General features: G+C 33.4%; 3 protein-coding genes across 3 annotated transcripts; all 3 read left to right on the plus strand.

The window, feature by feature from the left end:
* Window positions 1-3,994: 3,994 nt before the first annotated feature.
* HELRODRAFT_148460 (hypothetical protein) lies at window positions 3,995-4,147 on the plus strand (the record flags this gene model as incomplete). The annotated part of the gene is made up of 1 exon (XM_009028325.1): window positions 3,995-4,147. A coding segment is annotated over one exon (153 nt), but the record flags the coding sequence as incomplete, so codon positions are not given.
* A 5,860-nt stretch (window positions 4,148-10,007) lies between these two features.
* Window positions 10,008-10,169, plus strand: HELRODRAFT_86768 (hypothetical protein; the record flags this gene model as incomplete). The annotated part of the gene is made up of 1 exon (XM_009028217.1): window positions 10,008-10,169. A coding segment is annotated over one exon (162 nt), but the record flags the coding sequence as incomplete, so codon positions are not given.
* Window positions 10,170-15,006: 4,837 nt separating this feature from the next.
* On the plus strand, window positions 15,007-16,669 carry HELRODRAFT_179500 (hypothetical protein; the record flags this gene model as incomplete). Its single annotated transcript, XM_009028326.1, has 2 exons — window positions 15,007-15,009; window positions 16,184-16,669. The coding sequence occupies 2 exons, from the start codon at window positions 15,007-15,009 to the stop codon at window positions 16,667-16,669; spliced, it is 489 nt and encodes a 162-aa protein (XP_009026574.1).
* Window positions 16,670-21,208: the final 4,539 nt, after the last annotated feature.

The raw sequence follows: 21,208 nt of genomic DNA on the forward strand, positions 1-21,208 counted from the left end.
CCACAAAATTTTGATTCAGCTAATCGAAAAATATATTAAAACTGTTTTTTACGAGATTTTGCATCAGAAAATATTTGTATTGTTTCATCAAAGTTAATATTTCTCGCCACTGTGTTTTCAATTGATAGGATTGCTAAGCCGTTAAGTCTTGCTTGACTCATTGTCGAACGAAGATAACTTTTAATCAGCTTCAATTTTGAAAAGCATCTTTCGCAAGAAGAAATTGAAACGCACACTGTCAAAAAAATCTTTAAAGCTAAATATAAGTTTGGAACTGACTCGTGTAAATCAATTTCTATTATATAGGTTAACATTTTCAGTGCAGACAATTTTTTAACATCATCTTTCTCAATTTTCCCTGCTTGACGTTTTCCCTGCTTGAAGATGACGTTTTAATCGTTTAATTTCGGGTATCATTTCATTTTCTTCTAGTTCATCAAACGTTTCTGTCAGATTTGGTATCAGCTTTGAAAGTTCTTCTATCTCCATTCCAATAAGATGTGATGATTGAATGGCTGCAAATTTTACATATACATTTTGCATTGATTCTATCTTTTTTCTAAGATCTTGATAAAAATTATCAAGTGACTGAAACATTGATCGTCTCAATTCCTGTTTCAACGTTAAAGCTTCATCTTTACTTTCTTCTCCAGGCATAAGCTTTCTTTGACTTTTTCGACCCAATTTTTCTGTAGCTATTCCCATTTCTTCACAAATTTTTGTAGAAAATATCAATGCATTTTCAACCAATTCATCGCGACTCTCATGCAGAAAAAGTTTTAAGGTATCTAATTTTTCAATGGTTTTATCTAAACCAATTCCTTCTGTTTGCAAGTATTTTTGAGTATGATTGACTTCCTCAAGAGTACTGCTCCAGAAATGAAGATAAGCAAGAAATTTGAAATCTTGAATATTTTTCATTAAAATTTAAGCTGTACCTCTCGTATCTACATTTTCTGATGGATCACATAATTTTTCTAAAGCCTGTACCAACTTGCTGAAATGATTCATTACAGGTTTCACCGCATGATATTGCTCACTTCACCTGGTTCCTGCTAGCCTTTTTGCAGTGATCCCGACTATTTCTGACAATATATCCCATCTATGAGTTGATGAAGGAAAGAAGTTGTAAATGCTTTCAATTGTTCCAAAAAACGTTACACAAGTTGGATTGCTTCCAAATGCGTGAACCCCGCATGATTAGAACAAGGTACAAATAAAATTTTCTGATTTATTTGATGGATCCTGGCTTGTACCCCAGAATGAACACCTGACATTACCGAAGCATTGTCATAACCTTGGCTTCGACATAGGTTTATGTCCAAACCCTCTTCATCAATAATATTTACAATTCTTTGTGTGATATCAATAGCCTTCTTTCTGGCAAGAGGAAAAAATCCTAAAAATGATTCTCTTACCTCTACATTTTTGTTTTTTATATGAACATATCTAATAATCTCACTTAATTGGTCTTGGTGAGATATATCAGGTGTTGAATCTAACATTATCCCGTAATACTTTGCTTGCTTTACATCATCAATAATTTTCTGTTTCACAGTATCTCCCAATATAGAAATAAATTCATTCTGAATTTTAGGGGAAAGATATGAAATCGTGTTTCCTGCCTTGCTATGTTGGACCCTCACTTAATGTTCTTTTAAGACAGGGTCGTAGTGTGAAATTAATTCAACTAACTCTAAGAAATTGCCTTTGTTGTTAGAAAAGTCATCTTCTCTGTGGCCTCGAAAAGGTAAATTTTGTTTTGCTAGAAACATGGTGACATCCAATAAGCGGTGTAAAATGTCATTCCATTTTTTAGTTTCCAGTTCTCGATTTTCTTGATGAACGGCATCAATGGTTTTATTAAGATTCAAACTTAGTTCTAATGTTTTCCATTTTTCATGATTGTTTAAGTGAATTTCAGAATTTTCGTGATGTGAAATCTTAGGGTTTAGTTTCCACCAATTATTAAACCCTGTAACAAATTTTGAAAAATAATTACTTTCTTTATCACAAGCAGCAAAAAGTCGACAACAAAAGCAAAATAAACATTTTTTGGAAGGAGAATAAACCATCCACTTTCTGAAAACTTTTTCACCATTTGGAAGATGCTTGTAGAACCAATGCTTTGTCAACTGTCGAGTTTGACCCTTTGTTTGCTTCCCTACTCTTTGAACCACTCTAAATGGACCATTTTTGTTCTGGAAATATTCACTCTTTAGTTTTACTATACCGATTCTGATGTTATCTGATAACGGAATTGTCCAATTTCCCACATCACAATTTAAAAAAATATCATTTTCACTAGAAAAATTGATTTCATCCTCGCATTGTTGGTTTGACGTTTAAGTTTCGGTGGTTGTTTTTCCTTGGTCAGATTCTACGGTTGTATCTAAATCAGTCTGCTGACTTGATGAACTAGCAATAATGGATTCTGGTTTGGCAACTTGGTTAACAAATTTAAGCATTGATCCAGGCAGAGCTTCGGTTTCTTCTCTTCTACTTTTCAAAATTTTTCGTTTTTGTGCTCCACTTGGATGATGTCTCTTCATGATCACGTATCTATCTAAAAGTTGATAGTGTTTTAATTCTAATAATTTATTTTAACTTCAGGGCTTAAAATATAATTTGAAAAATTAAAAGTGAAAAAAATGGTGTAACATCAGTCACGTAAACCGAGGAGAACATATATCCTTCTTTACCTATCAACACTTTTTTGTACCTTAGATTTAAACTAGTGAGTCAGTACCGGTGGGTGAAAGTATATTTTCTGTTTTTCTTACCTGAAAGATAGTAGTTATATTTAAACTTATTAAAGAAGAGATTGATAAATATATAAATAAAATTTAAAACTCACTCTAATAAACCAAACGGAACAGACAACAAAAAAAGTTTGAAAAAGCCGACTCGTCCAAAAACTATATCAACCAATCACATTCAAGTATAATGATGTCAATGTCCGACTAAAAATAGACGTGGATTACCAATTCGGTCAAGATTTTAAAAAATCGTTTATTCTAACTAAGTATATGCATTACTACAGATTATTTATAAATAAATATATTAAAAAATCAAAACACAAAATCACGTCTATACACTTACTAAATAAATAAATTATTTAAAAATTTTTGTAATTGTCTTTTTGGAGGCCCCCTCCAAATCGGAGGCCCGGGGCGATCCGCCCCACTCGCCCCCCCCTCGGTACGCCAGTGAGGCGATGTAGTGGGAGTGATGACATGGCAGCGTATGACAAAGAGTGCCACATACTTGCTACAATTATTTACCCGCGTGTCTTCAATGGCTGTCATGCTCGCGACAGATTCTAACTAGTGTTTTATTAATTGCTCACTAAACGATAGACTGTACAAATTAATGCGATTTTGAATAAACCATATACACACACAACCATATATATAATATTTATACAAACGTACATTCACATATGCTAACACATTTACACAAATAGAAATCATACATCTACATATGCAACAAATTTGTGCACACAAATAAACATTCTCACATGCAAACACGTTTAGGTACATAAACAAACAACTTTATGTAGTAACATTAGAACACTTTAGCTACCGGTACAAAATCAAAAATCCACATATATAAACAAATGAATACTTAATCCATGGTCGACAATACGCACATACGCGCAAACCTACATATGTCTAAATTTAAGCAGAGCGTATTAACAATTTTATGACATCCAACCTCGCTGATGGCATTATTTTCACCACCATTGACACGACTTCACCACTATTACGTCATTAATATCTTTATTATTTTTGTTGTATAAATAACAATATAATAACAACAATAATAATAATAACGGTAATAATAATAATAATAAATAATAATAATAATTATTATTATTTTCGAACACAGAAAAAGAGTAAAAGAGAGAGAGAGAGAGAGAGAGAGCGCGCGAGAGCTCCTGAAAATGTCGTATGACCACGGAGGAGGAGGGTCAGGAGGCAGCGGTCACGCGGGAGGCAGGGATCATCAGCAGGGCATGCAGCCAAAGCATGAAAGGAAGGGAGCGCTAAGAGAGAAAAGGTCGTTCGAGGTCAAAGGTCATGTCTTTGTTGGCAGGTTCTTCAAGCAACCAACATTCTGCTGTCATTGTAAAGATTTCATTTGGTGAGTTGATGTCACAGTGTTGATGATGATGCTGGTTGTGATGATGGTGCCGGTAGTTATGTAGATATATGGTCATATACATGAGATGGTGATTAGATAAATAATGATGAAAATTGAAGTGGATGATGACAAATAATTATTACATATTTGTGACAACAATCGAGTAATTTTGAGAATATATGCGCAGCGCTAGCATGTTCGCAGTTTTTCACATGAACGTGTTTACAACGCATGAACATTCGTGTGCTAGTTAGATGCTCAGAAAATCAAAATTTGCAGGGTTCTTAAAAATAAAATATGGGCAATGATTTTTCATGTGCACATTAATGCTTAGACTTTTCGTTTATATCTGCGTGTCTGTCTGTCTGTCTGTATGCTTGTGTGCGTGCGTGTGCAGTTTTATTCTGCTTGAAATTTAACGTTACATGATTGATTGCACTAACTGACTAGATCAACAAACACTTTACTTTAGTCTGTTGTTGTTAATTAGGACAGCTGTCCTTAACTGTTATTTTACCTTTATTATCAACTAGTATTTAACTTACTTTAAGAAATACACACATTATGTTTCACATTTTTATTCATGTGTACTTGTTGTCGATACTACCTCCCGAGTGTACAGCATCAGTATTCAAGAGTCACGTGATTTTCTATAAAACAATTAAAGGACGCGTGTCTGAAAATGTACGAAGCCCCAGCAAATTTTGAGACAGCCTGCATAAGGTGTAAATAAATAAACAGTTCTACCAATATTAGTAGCGGACGAGCCGGCCTTCAATAAATTTGAAGTTTAAAAGTGAATTTAATATTTTGAAACGTAGTCTTTTACTTTAACCCTGGCATCTGTTCATGTCAGAGTACGTATTTGTTTATTATTGTGATGAAATGTTTATATAATCATTTCCTAAATTGTAAAGTTGAAATTTAAAATATTGTAAACATTAAAATTAAACTTTTGGACCATTTATGTCGTTATAAATTGCCTCCGCACTTACATTCACATGACTCTCGAATATTAATGTGTCACGCTAGGGGAGTTATGTCTGTGTTGGCAGTTCACGTAGTAGCACCCCTCACGCACACATTTTCACACAAACTATTTTCAAAGTGATGTACAATCTGTATGCTCTGGACAAATAAATTTCATTTTAAATGCTACGTACATATACGTTATTATTATTATTTATATTATTATTATTGTTTTTATTATTATTATTTTTATCATCAGAATAAAATCATTGTAGATAAATATCGCTCTGCACACAGAACTGATATTTTATTGGCAGCAAGTTTAGTTATTTGCTTATTCCATTTCGACTACCTCCACAATTGACAAACTAACTTGTCAACTTTTTTGGTTGCTCTAGAAGTGTTTTCAAAAGAAATGTGCAATTGTTTTAATTATACGGTGCTATGAGCAAAACATCCTTGTAAGCAAACAAGCAAACAACGATCAAAAACTCTTAGAAATAAACATCGTGTTTTGAACATACGAAATAGATAGACCAGGCTTGCGTAAAGTCATAATATTGGAACATTATTTACTCTTATATGTTTAAAATAATGTTTAGAACGATTCAGTTATGCCAGAGACATGTAATGTAGTTAAAAAGAGTTTATGAACAGTTTTTTAAGCAATTAGTGTTGTGGAATAGTGTGATGAATAATGTACTTTTATGTTTTCAAGTAACTGACAGTGCATTAAACCATTAAAACGGAGTACGTTTTATAACATTTCATAGTGATGATGAAACTCGATTTTATAGTTTTTTTTATGAAAGTTTGTCTAAATATTTTCTATTCGATTTACGTAAAACAATTTCTGCGTTTTGTTGCTGCAAATTTAGGCGCAGTCACCATGGATATATATAATATGGATGTAAATCCATGGCAGTCACCTCTGTTGATGCAGCTGTGCTTCTATTCAACTGGCACTATATATGCGTCAAAGTAGATGTTTTAAAATAAATCAACCTTTAAAAATATGTTGACGATTTCTAATTCATACACAACAACGCGCATGCCCACACATATACATTTTATATGATTACATACACATAAACACATATATATATATATTTACACACACACCACACACACACACACACACACACACACATATATATATATATATATATATATATAGTTTGTTCAATATTTCGTTTTCGGCTACATATAGGCGTTCTTCAAATTTCATATAGTAAACATCAACAAAATGCTATAGCTATTAATGTGGAATTTTTTTTTTAAATTTTGTAGTCTGTAGTTACTTGTAGCGTAAATATATGATATTACAATTTCTCGATAAAATTTCATTCAAAAATTATGCATCATGTTATTTATTATTAATATTTATTATATTAGGTTTTCGTTGTTTGTAGGACAATTATTAATTTTGATTTTATTAGTTGAAAGGCAACGAATGACGTGACAGCAGAGAAAATTGAACCAACCCACCCACAAATTTTCATCACTTTCCTTTTTCATCTTTGTAGGTCAATCATAGTCAATCATTATGCCAATTATTTAAACATAGACCCCACAACATTAGAGAACTCAATCATAGTTTGTGCATGTTCGTATCATTCTACTTACGTAGTTAGTTTGAAACTGATAGTTTTATTAAACTCCCGTGTCTAACCCACTATCAATATTGATAATCTATATATGCATTTTTAAGTTTGATAAATATATATATATATATAATTTATCACATTTATAATTATATAAGCATATATATTTATATATATGTTTATATACACACAACACACATAAATATACAATGAATATGCACTAATAAACCAGAATCAATAATGGATCATAGTCATCTGATATATTTGTTCAAATGTACGATTGGTGAGTGTGGGTACCATAATTTCGAATATATTGGTATGACGACGACCAAGTTATTGAGAAGACTGACGACGCACGTACAAACTGGCGCTATAAAGAATCTCATGAAAGAAAAACACAAAACTAAAATTACTAGACAAATCTTTGACCGCAATGTTGAAATCTTTCATTACAATAACATCCATTTTAATTTACGACTAGCTGAATCAATACTCATAGAACAAAGACATCCGATAATAAATATTCAACAACGGACAATTGGAATTCTTCCTACCAATAAATTTAGAAACAGAATTTCTCTGTTTCCGATAATGAAAACACGTAAAAGTGTTATATTAAACGAAGTTGAAGATTGTAAAACTTGTCGAATTGATTGTCGAATTGATCGAATTGACTGAATTAAAAAGATTGTCGAATACCGTCTGTGGGTGGCCTCCATGGTGGAAGCTCAAGCGACATACCAGGAACTTAAATAGTCAAAACTTTATTGAATAAGAGTGAATGCACTGGAGTGGGAGTCATTGGTTTGTGGGGCTGGCGAACGGTAGGTGGGTTTTCTCTCTTCATGCTGAACGTCAACTTTTGGTGCTTCTGGTCTATGGTGTGGTTATTGAATCTGTTACCCGTCAACTTAAAAAGACTAGAATAAACTATTACAACCTTACCTCTTAAAGTATACTTAAGTCAAAGATTACCATTTATTTTTCTGGATTAATGTCTTGATATAGTTTAATCGGATTTTTCCTTTTCGGCTGTGATTGATTTTGAGGATGTAATAATAATAACTAAATAATTAAAAAAAAACAAAATAAAACAAAAATTAGGAAAAAAATATTAAAATTACTGGCACACCATGGCACCATCTTGGGAGCTGTAGTGCCGTTAAAATCTTCATCGAAAAAAAAGATTGTAAAACTAATTAAATGAGCGTTAAGTATTCACTTTGAACGAACAACGAGTCAACAAAGTAAAGTAGCGACACAATATATATATATATATATATATATATATATATATATATATATATATATATATATATATATATGTTTGCGCATCTGAGCATATACGCAACATATCAACATTATACTAACCCAACATTGATCACCGAATATGACAGGAATACCGAAAAAAGCTTTTTTGTTCTATCATGCATAAAATAAACAACAATTTTGGTTTTGAACTCAACAAACCTGAAAATAAAATGATTTACCATCAACCGTTAGAAAAATCGAAGAGTTAAATAGGAAGTTAACTAACGCCGAATATGCCGTGATTTTCATCAATAATTGCTTATATATATACATATATATGTGCAGTAATTTATGAAATCTACCGAATTTCTAGCGTTTGATAGTTTTTTATTACATTTCTCAATATTGCTAACCAAATTCTTGTCGTCATTATTTATTTTATTAAAGTTAGAATAATATACAGTTTACCAATTCATTCTCGAGTGTATAGTGTATAGGACCTATATACTCGGAAATGAATTTGTAAACTGTAAATTATTCTATCTTTAATAAATTAAATAATGATGACAAGAATTTTGTTAGAAATATTGAAAAAAGTATTAAAAAACTATTCAACGCTAAATTACTGCATTAATTATAGTTTGTTTTACCAGCATATGTACATAGATATGCTTGGAAAACTGTAAATTATTCTATCTTCAATAAATTAAATAATGATGACCAGAAATTTTTTGGGGAGCTTAAATTTGTTATAGAATGTTGACTTTTGCAAATCATGGAGTTTGTCAACAACTTTTGCTTTTAAAACCAGTGATTTTGTACAAACTTAATTTTATTGCCGTCTGGGGGCTAAAACACTTTTCAGTCCAAAGTTTTTGAAATTCATGTAAAGATTTTGTTCGAATTTAACCTAAATTTTCCAAAATTGCGGTCACTCCAAAACCAAACTGCTAAACTAATTAGTTTGAACAACCAAAAATGGTTGGTTGTTCGAAATTTGAACATGTGATGCCAATACCACATGATCCCCATTGGCTTCCGATAAACAAGAGAAGAGTGTAACTTATAAATTGGCTGTTGAGATGTTCAAAGTTGTCAATGGACTGTCTGGCACCAAAGTACCTGACTGAAAGATTTTCTGATAAGGCAGAACTATCTGGAAGCTCGGGAAGATTGTGCACATCAACTGAGTGTACGTCGGACTCATTAGTGAATGGTCGAAGAGATTCTGCAGTGGCTGGACCTATTGTTTGGAATAACCTGTTTCCATCGTTTCGTCTACTTGGAATCGCGCTTTCTAATTTTTGCGGACAATTGAAAGCTCACCTGTTCAAACAACATTTTTGTTCACATTCTTTGATAATCGTAAGAAAGCTTCTAAAATGCATTGGATAATTTTGTTGTTTTCGTTGAATACGTTATATTAGAACTTGCGATTATTTCTTTTTATAGTGAAACAGTACTTGTGTAATTTTATTTAGTTTTGAATTTGTAAACATTAAATTTGTTATTCTCCCTTTAAACCGTTAGAACCGAAACTATACTACTTTCCAAATAATATATATTGTTATAACCGTGCTACCGAACGCACTAGAACATTCTAGAATATGCTAGAATCGGACCCTCTAGAAGAATCTAGAAACGACGCTTGCGAAGAGTATATAAGCGCACGTCGCAAGAAGATTAGCGATTAGTGAAATTCGTGATTTTGTAAATTCGTGACTGTGATTTTGTGAATAGCGATTCGGTGAATTATTGAAAGCGATATTTGATTTGTTTGTTGACGTTGTTATAGCGATAGATTTTGAACCATTTAAAAGTTAATTGTTGCGTTAATTTGAATCTGCTAGAAATAAACGATTAGTTGATTTCTTCTGTAAATAAAGTTTAATAACTAATAACTGTTTGGAGTATTTTATTCAATCGAAGATTTGAACCCGTCGCATCGAAAATCGGTTACGACAGCGAGTATTATAACATTGGTGTCAGAAGTGGGATCTTCGACCAGCGAATTACTACTCATAGAAAAAGAACACGATGTCAAAACTGTGTGGTTTGAACGTAGTTCAGCTACGAGAAGAACTACAGAAACGAAGCCTCGTCACAAGTAGCAACAAAGAAGTACTAGTAGCACGTCTGAGAGAAGCTCTCATTGACGAAGGTAAGAACCCAGACGAATTCAAGTTTGATGGTGCTGGCGAAGACAATGAAATTAGCACAGGCACGTTTACAACCGTTAAAATGATGGAACTTCTGCTTAGTATGTCAACTGAAATAAAACAACAGATCAAGGAACAGTCCGAACAGATCAAAGAACAGTCCGAACAACAGTCCGAACGACAGACAGAGGAGTTAAAACAGATCAAGGACCAGCTAAAACACGTAAAATTGGAAGTGGCAGAACAGATTGAAGAACAGTCAATAAGAATAGAAATGATCGAGCAGAAACTTGATCGTCAGACCGTTGAGGTAGATCACAAGATAGACAAATTGAAGCGAGAATTGGAACAATCCAAAAAAATGGCCATGCCGTTAGATCACGCATCCGGAAGAACTTTGAAGGTACCAGCATTTGACGGAGTGATGTCCTGGAACGACTTGTTATTCGAAGGTTCATTCTTAGTCGCGGATATCATCGACGAATGCATAATAGGTGTCGACTTTCTGACAAAATATGGGTTCAAAATTGACTTAGAAAAACGCATTCTTAGATGGAGAAATACAGAAGTGATAATGGGGGATAGCGACGAAAAATGCATTCGAGTGACAGCCGATTGTGACTTAGAACTACCTCAATCATCTGAAAACATCGTATGGGGCAAGTTGAATTGCGATCCTGGGGGCCACCAGTTCTATTTGATGGAGCCAACCTCAACGACAAATGTACAGAACGCGGTCATTGGAAAATGCCTGGTAGAAGCGAACGAAAATGGTCTTATTCCTGTAAGAATAATGAATACCGCTAAACACATTATTAAAATTAAAAAAAGCGAGGAAATAGGTAATTGCCAATCAATAAATTTGGTGAAATCATTAGATATGGCTCAAGTTGGTTTTATACGCTTGATTTGAAAAGCGGATACTGGCAAGTAGAAATCGACAAGAACGATCGCGAAAAGACAGCGTTTTCTATCGGATCGGGGTTGTGGCAATTCACCGTCATGCCATTTGGATTTTGCAATGCTCCAGCTACATTCGAGCGACTGATGGAATGTGTATTGCAAGGTCTTAACTGGAAAACCTGTCTTGTCTATTTAGACGACATAATTGTTCTAGGAAGAACATTTGATCAACACGTCGAAAACTTACGGGAGATCTTCACAAGACTTCGGGTGGCAAATTTAAAGCTGAACGTTAAAAGTGCAGGTTATTTTCTAAAGAAGTTAACTATTTGGGACATGTGGTATCTTCAGATGTAGTTCGAACTGATCCCAGCAAGATAGAAATTGTGAAAGACTGGCCAACTCCAAAGGATAAAAATGAATTGCGCAGTTTTCTGGGATTGGCAACGTACTATCGACGTTTTGTAAAGGATTTTGCAAAAGTTGCCAGACCTCTCCACCAACTTACCGAGAAGGACCGAGTTTTCAACTGGAATACCCTATGCGACTCAGCATTTGAAAAGTTAAAAGTTGAACTATGTGATGCTCCTTTGCTAGCATATGCAGTTCGTGGCAAGACGTTTGTGTTAGATACTGATGCAAGTAACAACGGAATCGGAGTCGTTTTGTCACAGCATATAGATGGAGAAGAAAAGATGCTAGCGTATTATAGCAGAGGATTCACAAAGCCCGAACGAAACTATTGTGTGACCAGGAAGGAGTTACTAGCAATAGTCAATGCATCAAAACACTTCCACAAGTACCTTTATGGACAGAAATTTTTTTTTCGAACTGATCATGCAGCGTTAAGATGGGTCCTCAACTTCAAGGATCTTGAAGGACAGATGGCCCGATGGTTGGAGCGTTTACAAATGTACGACTTCGAGATCGTGCACCGCAAAGGAACAACTCATAGTAATGCTGATGCTCTCTCACGTCGACCATGTTTACCAGGATGCAAATATCGCTGTCGTCACGAGGAGAAAGTACAATCGGAAGACATAAGAGCAACAACAATATCAGCGGATGACGGTTGGACACCGACGGATCTTGCTGATGCACAGTTTGCGGATGAGGACCTACAACATCTGATCACATGGAAGAAGAAGGGCAAGCGACCGGACTGGCAAAGCATCTCAGAATATAGTGCCGTGTTAAAGGGTTATTAGGCTCAGTGGGACTCTTTGTATTTGGAAGGGGATTTGCTGAAACGAAAATGGGAATCAGCTGATGGATCAAAACACTGCATGCAAGTTGTAATACCAAGTTGTAATACCAAGAAGTAGAACGACCGAAATCCTTGATGAAATGCACAGATCAAGGTCGAAATTTTGAGTCACAACTGTTTGGTGAAATGTGCAAGCTGCTGGGTATAAACAAAACTCGAACGACACCTCTTCACCCACAGTCTGACGGTATGGTGGAACGATTTAACCAAACCCTGACTGAACATCTGGCTAAAGTAGTCGACGAAAATCAACGGGATTGGGATCGTCATATACCATTGTTTCTTATGGCATACCGGAGTGCTATCCACACAACTACTGGAGAAACGCCATCAAGAGTTCTGTTTGGGACTACCTTAAGAACTCCAGCTGATGTGAAATATGGCGTACCACCTGAACCACACCAACCATTAACAGAATACGTGGATAATCTTCGACAGCGATTAAACCATATCCACCGTTACGTACGCCTTAAAATTATGAAAAACACGGAGGCGGCTAAAACCAGATACAACTTGAAAGAAAGCAGTGGCGGTTTTGCTGTCGACGAGTTAGTTTGGCTGTACAACCCACAGCGAAAGAAAGGACGTTCTCCAAAGTTCCAGCTAGGGTGGGAAGGACATTATCAAGTCATCACCCGCTTGAATGACGTCGTCTACCGTATTCAGGAATATCGGAAGCCGAGAGCAAGAATGAAGATCGTTCATTTGGATAGACTGGCTCCGTACCATGCGGACACCGGAACGAAAGCTGTTCGGGACGAACAGAACTAAGAAGGGGGTAATGTTATAACCGTGCTACCGAACGCACTAGAACATTCTAGAATATGCTAGAATCGGACCATCTAGAAGAATCTAGAAACGACGCTTGCGAAGAGTATATAAGCGCACGTCGCAAGAAGATTAGTGATTAGTGAAATTCGTGATTTTGTAAATTCGTGACTATGATTTTGTGAATAGCGATTCGGTGAATTATTGAAAGCGATATTTGATTTGTTTGTTGACGTTGTTATAGCGATAGATTTTGAACAATTTAAAAGTTAATTGTTGCGTTAATTTGAATCTGCTAGAAATAAACGATTAGTTGATTTCTTCTGTAAATAAAGTTTAATAACTAATAACTGTTTGGAGTATTTTATTCAATCGAAGATTTGAACCCATCGCATCGTAAATCGGTTACGACAGCGAGTATTATAACAATATATATATAGTACATCAAGTACTGATATGTGCGTGCGTATGTAAGTACATCTATGGCTGGGTACATACAATATATAAATGCACGTGGTTTGCCCATTACACAGCACATGCATACAAATGCACTTACATGTATGCAAATATATAATGCAACCCTCCAAAGTCAACCAGCTATATACATACATTTGTGTGTAATAACTGTTTACGATGCATTAACATGAAAACCCTAATGACACTACAAACCGCATGTGTCTCGCTGAATATATTAGTGTATGTATGCATGCCTGCATGCATGTGTGTTTATGTATGTGTGTGTGTCTACAGTATAATATTTATGTGTATTCACGTATATATGCATGTTTGGGGTATGTGTGTATTTTTGTGACGATGCTGCACTGCAAACAGGGTATGGTCATTCAAGCTTCCAAACGATTCATCGAAATATATCATCGAAAGTTTTTGGCAATTATATAATTTTATGGCAATTATATCATCGAAAGTTTTTGGCAATTATATAATTAAAACCTTTTTTTAAATCAATGCGTAGTACAAACACACACACACACACACACACACACACACACACACACACATATATATATATATATGTGTATATATATATATATATATATTATATATATATATAGAATGTTTCAAACATGCACACTTACTTTTTATATTGAGTTAAATAATAATAATATTTTATTTATTCATCAATTCAAATCAAACAATTGTAAGAAATGAAAATGATACGGAGATCTGAAAAGAAAAGATCTTATGATAGACCACCGTTAAACAGAAAAATTTCATTTAAAATAAAGAAATGGACATTAATACAAACAGAATTTTAAAATTAAACTTGCGTACAGGCTACAAAAAATATTGACAAGATAATGGATTGAAACAGTATAAAAACATTGACACGTAGTCCAGCGAATAAACCAATAAAAATTCGTTATTGACAAAGTATAAATACAGTTGACAAAGAATACAGTTCAATGATATTATGATGATCGTGTCCACATACAAACACGAGCTTATACATGTTTACATATAAACACATTTATACACATGCACACATATGCGCACACACACACACACATTTATACATTCCTAATCCTATAACAACATATATATAACCCACATATATGTATAATAACATAGCATGCCTAAATAGTGATATCATGTGTACAGGATAAAAGAAAAGTTTTGCAATGATGTTTGAAACAACCCGTTTGGAGAGAGAAGTGATAGATTGTGGCAGAAATTTAAACCAAATTTTAGGCGCCATAATAAAAATGCTATCATCAAGAATTTTTAATCTGCTAAAGGGAATAATGTAAGGAATAAAATGCCGGGTGAAGTTTAAACAATTCGAAGGTTTTTGTATTAATAAATTAGAAAAGTTAGAAGGTAATCGGTTATTCATAAATTTATACATAAAAAGGGATGCATTAAGAATAAATAATTGAAATATGGTTAGCACGTTTAAAGAGAAAAAGTAATCATCAACATGGTCAGTTTGTTTAAGATAATATATAAGTTTGATAAATCTTTTTTGCAACTTAAATAATTTTAAAATATGAGTTTTTGGAGAGTGACCCCAAATAATATTACAATACGAAAGATGAGGGAAAATAAAAGCGTAGTACAATTGTAAAAACGTAGAAATATTAAGCTTATGTCTCATTTAACTTAATAATCAACTGAAATTCATCATAAAAAAGATTGAAAAATTAAATAGAAAATTAAACAATGCTAAAAATGTTATGATTTTCCTAAACAACTGTATATCTGATATTCGGAATTCAATATATATATATATATTTATATATATATATAATAGATATATATACAATATATATATATATATAATATATATCATATTATATATATATATATAATATATTAGGGTGCATCAAACGCCCTCATAGAAAAAATTTGTCACGGCTGGTATCTTAGCATATGCCTTTTGTAGAAAGTAGTTACTGTGTGAAATATGTTCGAAATATTTTTATTCCTAATGGGTCCACAAGGACCTTAAAGTTATGAAAAAATTACACAAATATATCATACACAATATCAGTTTAAAATACTGCTTTTATTCATATAATATATTTGAAATATACAGTTCTTAATTTTTATATAGTTCTTAATTCTTATACAGTTCTTAATTTTATATTTATATGTATAATATAATATGCATATGCGTGTCTTGTTTTTGTTCTTTGTTGCAGAAATCAACATCCTGTTTTGATAAATTTCAGTGAATGTAATACTTCTATTACAGCAAGTTTTATCTCATTTAAAGTGAATCTGGTGGATTTTAAAATGGCAGAAGCTGCAGTATTCCAAAAAAGACTAGAAAAAAATTGTGTGTTTGGTATTGGTTCAAGTATTACAGAGACTGATGCTGAGATGAAAAGCTGCAGATAACCGACAAATGAACAAGTTATTCGATGCTACATATTTTATAGGCAAGCAGGTCTTATAAGATCAAGTCGAGATAATGCAAAAATTGTACTAAAGAAGGTCAATGAGATCAAGTCGAGAAAATGCAAAAATTGTACTAAAGAAGGTCATTCCTTTTTATCAAAAAGCAAATATTCCCATGGTTACAGGAAAGAAGGCTTGTTAAAAAATTATTGTACTTTGTGAGAAAAATTCCAAACTTCGTGCACTTCCTCTAGATCCTAGATCATCAGCATCTGCTATACACAAATTACAACAAGCTGAAGCAGATCTTAAAAAAAACATTTCCACTGTGGATAAAAAATGCTAATAAGATTATGATGAACAAAGATGATATCAAGTTTTTAGAGTCTATGATGGCAAACCGTATTGCTTCATTTGCATCACTTGACAAAAAGTTAGTATTGCAATTGCAGCGTAAGGATACAAGAGCGCAGAAGCAGGAAGAAAGGCGTCGTAAATTTCAGGAGTCAGCTGCAGCATCATCCACTGCAGCACCGCTCAGCAGTGACGAAAGTTGTGCCGATATTGACAGTCCCGTCAAGCAGCCCGATAAAGTTCCAGCAATGCAGACAAGGACCCATCATCGACTACGTCGCACTGGAACGGATGCCTTTACACCTTTTGACATTATTAAATCTCCAAAAATTGTCTTTTTCTACCAAATTGAAAATTTCTCCAGCACAGCAGTCAGCACTCACTAAGGCCATTATTGAAGGCATTGTGAGACGTCTTGATAGTGAAGTGGTCGTAACACCAATATACGAATGTTGTTGACGTGCACAGTCGTCAATAGGGCATTTAAATTCATATATTACATGGTTACGTTTCAAAGTAGAATCGTCTATAGGAGTGCAGTTGTTCTTAAAGAGCAATTGTGATGTTTTACAATTTTTGTAGTATATCTTGAGTTTTATTTTATTAGTATCATTGATTGGTGTAACATTTTTTTATGATTTGTTTGAAGACGACTTTGTCTATTTTATGTGCCCTTAACATATGATTTTTGTAATATAGGATTATGTCGTTGTCATTGTTGTTTTTAAATATATTGCTACATTGTTGTAGTCTTTGTTGAATAAGAGCACTATTTCTATATTACAGAAATCAATGATACTAATAAAATAAAACTCAGGATATTCTAAAATAATTGCAAGACATCCTAATTGATCTCACAATGCATACACAAAGAGGAGCCATCAAATCTTACATGCAATCAACACATGCAATTCCAATAACCTGCCATACTTTTGACAACAGCACAAAAATAATTTATCAAAACACCAACACAATACATATAAAAATTACAAAAGATGTCCTAATGGATATCAAATAACTTCAAATAAACATTCAAAAAAGAATGATAACATCATTACCAACTCGACGCCTTAATATAAATTGAATAACAATTTTGTTGTTGCCATTCCTTTGTTGTTCATCGTTATTTATTTAAAATGAAAATCACGATACCAGCTAATAAACTTTGCTAAAGAACTTTGCTTTGTTTAAAAAAACTATATAAACCAAACATGCACTGAAGATGGTTCATGAGATATCGAAATAAGGCCTTATCTGCATGATGAATTCGGATAACAACAGTTTCATTAAATTTTTATGATGAACTTGAATAATTCTATTTTCAACAAACTGAACAATTTTCAGAAATTTCTATTAAAAAAAAAGACAAACTTTAATTGATTAATGTCAACAATTCGGTAAAATTCATACAATACTGTATATATATATATATATATATATATATAAATTCATACTATATTGTATATATATATGTATACTGTAAATACTTTTGCGAGTCTTCTTTAAATATTTATTTCAAAATATGCTAAAACTTGAACGCGAGAGCTTGCAGTAGCAGTTTTAATTTCATTTTACTTTTTCTGTTTAGGGATTTTCTCATTTTAAACGTATAACTATCTGAGTTCACTCACTACACAATCACTCATCACATTTCCTTATTGACTAGATCATATCACTTAACATCAACATTACGCAGTATAAAGTCATCACTTATCACATCTCATCATCACTCATTACATCGCATCATGTCATATCGTATCATATTATCGTCACGTTATCATATGTCATCACATCAACATCACACATATCATCATGTCACATCACATCGTTACATTGCATCTCATTGCATCACATGACACCATATCAACAAATTCAATTTTTTCTGTTTGTTCACGTTAAAGTTCTTCACCCGGCTGACAGTTTCATTCTTAGCCACTTCCTCCATGCAATATTCTTTCTTGGTTCTTTCGATTTGGAAACATTTTATTTATGTATTATTAGAATTGAATGAATGAAAAAGCTGCAATTTTTTGAGAAATATTAGTAAGATCTCTTATTTATAATTGTCATATTTTACTTTGTTTAAAAAATAAAAATTCAGATTACTTTCAATAAATGATTTTCTCTCTGATTGAAGTTGGAAAACGTACACAGATTTTTTGACTGGCGTTTGATGCATTGATACAAAGCTTACAATGTCAACTCATCAAATATTTCTTCACCATTTGGTTTTTGAAAATTTTGATGGAATGTGTTATTAACTAGAAAAACTTCTGGTGGCCCATTCAGTCATACATAACTCTAAATAACCCTTTATACTTTTTAATTAATTTATTTATTTTCCGTTGGTTTGCGTTAAATTTTCATTCACTCAGTCGGGGACCTTTATTGAAGGAACGCCTGATTTCATCAGCATCAAATGCATGATTTTTAATGTTACAATAAAAATCTATTCATCAGATTTTGTTGAAAAATAAAATTATTTGAAAATATTTTTGTATCTGTAAAAGTTTAATCTATTTCGTCGTCTCCATTTTAAGCGTTGCAGAGATTCTTCATATTTGATTTTCTCCAGTCCTTAAATTTTTTCCCAACCCAACCACCTAACGAACCTTCGACCTGCTATTTCGGCGCATGCCACGTGCCACTTCCGTCTTTGCTAATGCTCATTTGCCTTATTCCGCTCGCACACATCGGTCATGTGGTCAGTCTTTCATTCCTATTCTATTTCCCGTCAATTCTGACAAACCTTCCTCATTGTCGCCCAACACATCTTGCAGTGATATAGCACTCAAATATTTCCAATCTAAATTTTTTTTTGCATACAATCCTTTTTGTAGGTTTATTCACAGACAAACAGACAAAGACATGCGCGCGTCTGTGTGTGTGTGTCTGTGTGTATGTTGTATCTTGTGTTGCTAAATTTCTCGTGAGTTAACTTCAGCAACGTGTGTGTGTGGGTACAAGTGTGTATCTTTGTTTATTTGTTTGTTAAAATAGACCCAGAACTGGTATTGATATGAGTATTTAAGAATGCGAATAAACAGATGGAGCAAGTGAAAAATTGCGTTCGATGGGAAGTGTGGTGCGTCTCTAAAATTTGTTTGCTCGATGTTTGTATGTGCTAGTGGACGTTGGTGTATGTGTGCATATTTGCCTATCTGTGTGTGCTGCTAAACTGTGAGACGCATAGGATAATAAATTTTATGAAGAATCGTTTTATGAGGTGGCAAGCTTAATGCTTTTGTCTTTATTGACTTAGCAGTCATACTCGTCGTCACCTCGTCTACATTCTTTGTTGTCCTCTCAACAAAAGTGGTTTTGTTTTTATTACACTATTTGGATGTAAACATGAGATGTGTATTTGTGGGATTCACATTCTTTTTATGGGGATTTTGTGGGAATTGGTGCGGACTATTAGGATGAGAATTTTAGGAAAGGAGGAACTATTACATGAGAATCGTCAGCAAAGGACAGGAATGAGAAAGTGGTGCATCTGGAATTTGCTAAAAACTAATTTTTTAACAAACTTACTATATCAATAATTTTGGGAGCAGTGTATAAACAAAAACACAAATTATCTACATGCTCATATTAACGTCTTGAAATTTTACGGCGTTAATGCATGGGTAGCGGCAATGCATTGCAGACGTTATTAAGATATCGTGATGTGTGTGTGTGTGTGTATGTGTGTGTGTGTGTGTGTGTGTGTGTGTGTGTGTGTGCGCGCGCGCGCGACTAATTACTTTGTTTATTTACCGTTTTCTAAAAATTATTTATCAACAAATGTTAGACCATCAACATAACAACAAACACCTGAACATCAGTTTATGACAACTCGAATTTGCTGAAAGGATTGTTACAATGGAATGAAATGGAATTATTACATTATTATGACGTCAGGACATACAAAGTGGAAGCAAGTTCGTCTCGGATGAACGAGGACCGTCCTTCATTTTTATGCAATATTGGAACAAATCAACAATATCATTATTATTTATTTAAAGTTTATTTCGGTAATTTTCAAAATATTTATTTACCGTATTAGGAGCTCAAAACGTGTGCATAAATTTTTTTTCTTTATTTTAAGTTCAGGAAAACAAAAATCAGAAAATAAAACTGTGGATTAATTGAAAAAGTAGGTGATGAACAGTTTGAAAATGTTAATTTGGAGGAGAAATGGAGATGAAGCAAAACTACTGGGAACAAATTTTGCATTTCCTCAACTTCCGGCCTCCAAGTTGGTTAGGTAACTGTAAGCAGTCACTTTTTCAATTTCTCACTCTTTCACTCACTCACTCTTTTACTCGCTCACTCACTTTTTCACTCACTCACTTATTCTTTCACTCCTCATCATCGTCGGTTGTTTAAACAACGTCGTGGTCAAGTTAAGTTGGATGGATGTTGTTTTCAACGACGCTGATTAATTGAACACCTATATATCATTATTTTATTTTTCATTAGTTTATTTAAATTTATTAACACACACACATACACACACACACACACACCTTTATATGTATATATATATATATATATATATATATATATATATATATAGGAAAAGTTATACTATATATGTGATTCATTAAGAGTGTTTACAGATTACAGCTTGCATTATTTTAAAACTTTCACTTCAGTAAATTTTTTCTTGATACGGAGAGGAATAAAAATAGCTTGGTTGGTAGAATAATTGACAGATGAATGAATATTTGAAAGTTAAGGCGGATGTATAGATGGATGCACTGATGCATGCATGGATGAACGCATAAATGAATGAATGAGTTTATTAATGTATGAATGAATAAATGAACGAATGAAGGCATGGATGGATAGAAAGTTAAAAAGAAAAAGAATGAAACACATTTGATACATGTATGTGTAAGAAATCAATATTTTTTCTTTCTTGGAGCCCTGTATGACGC

This window comes from Helobdella robusta (assembly GCF_000326865.2).
Source record: "Helobdella robusta unplaced genomic scaffold HELROscaffold_54, whole genome shotgun sequence".
Lineage (NCBI taxonomy): Eukaryota > Metazoa > Annelida > Clitellata > Rhynchobdellida > Glossiphoniidae > Helobdella > Helobdella robusta.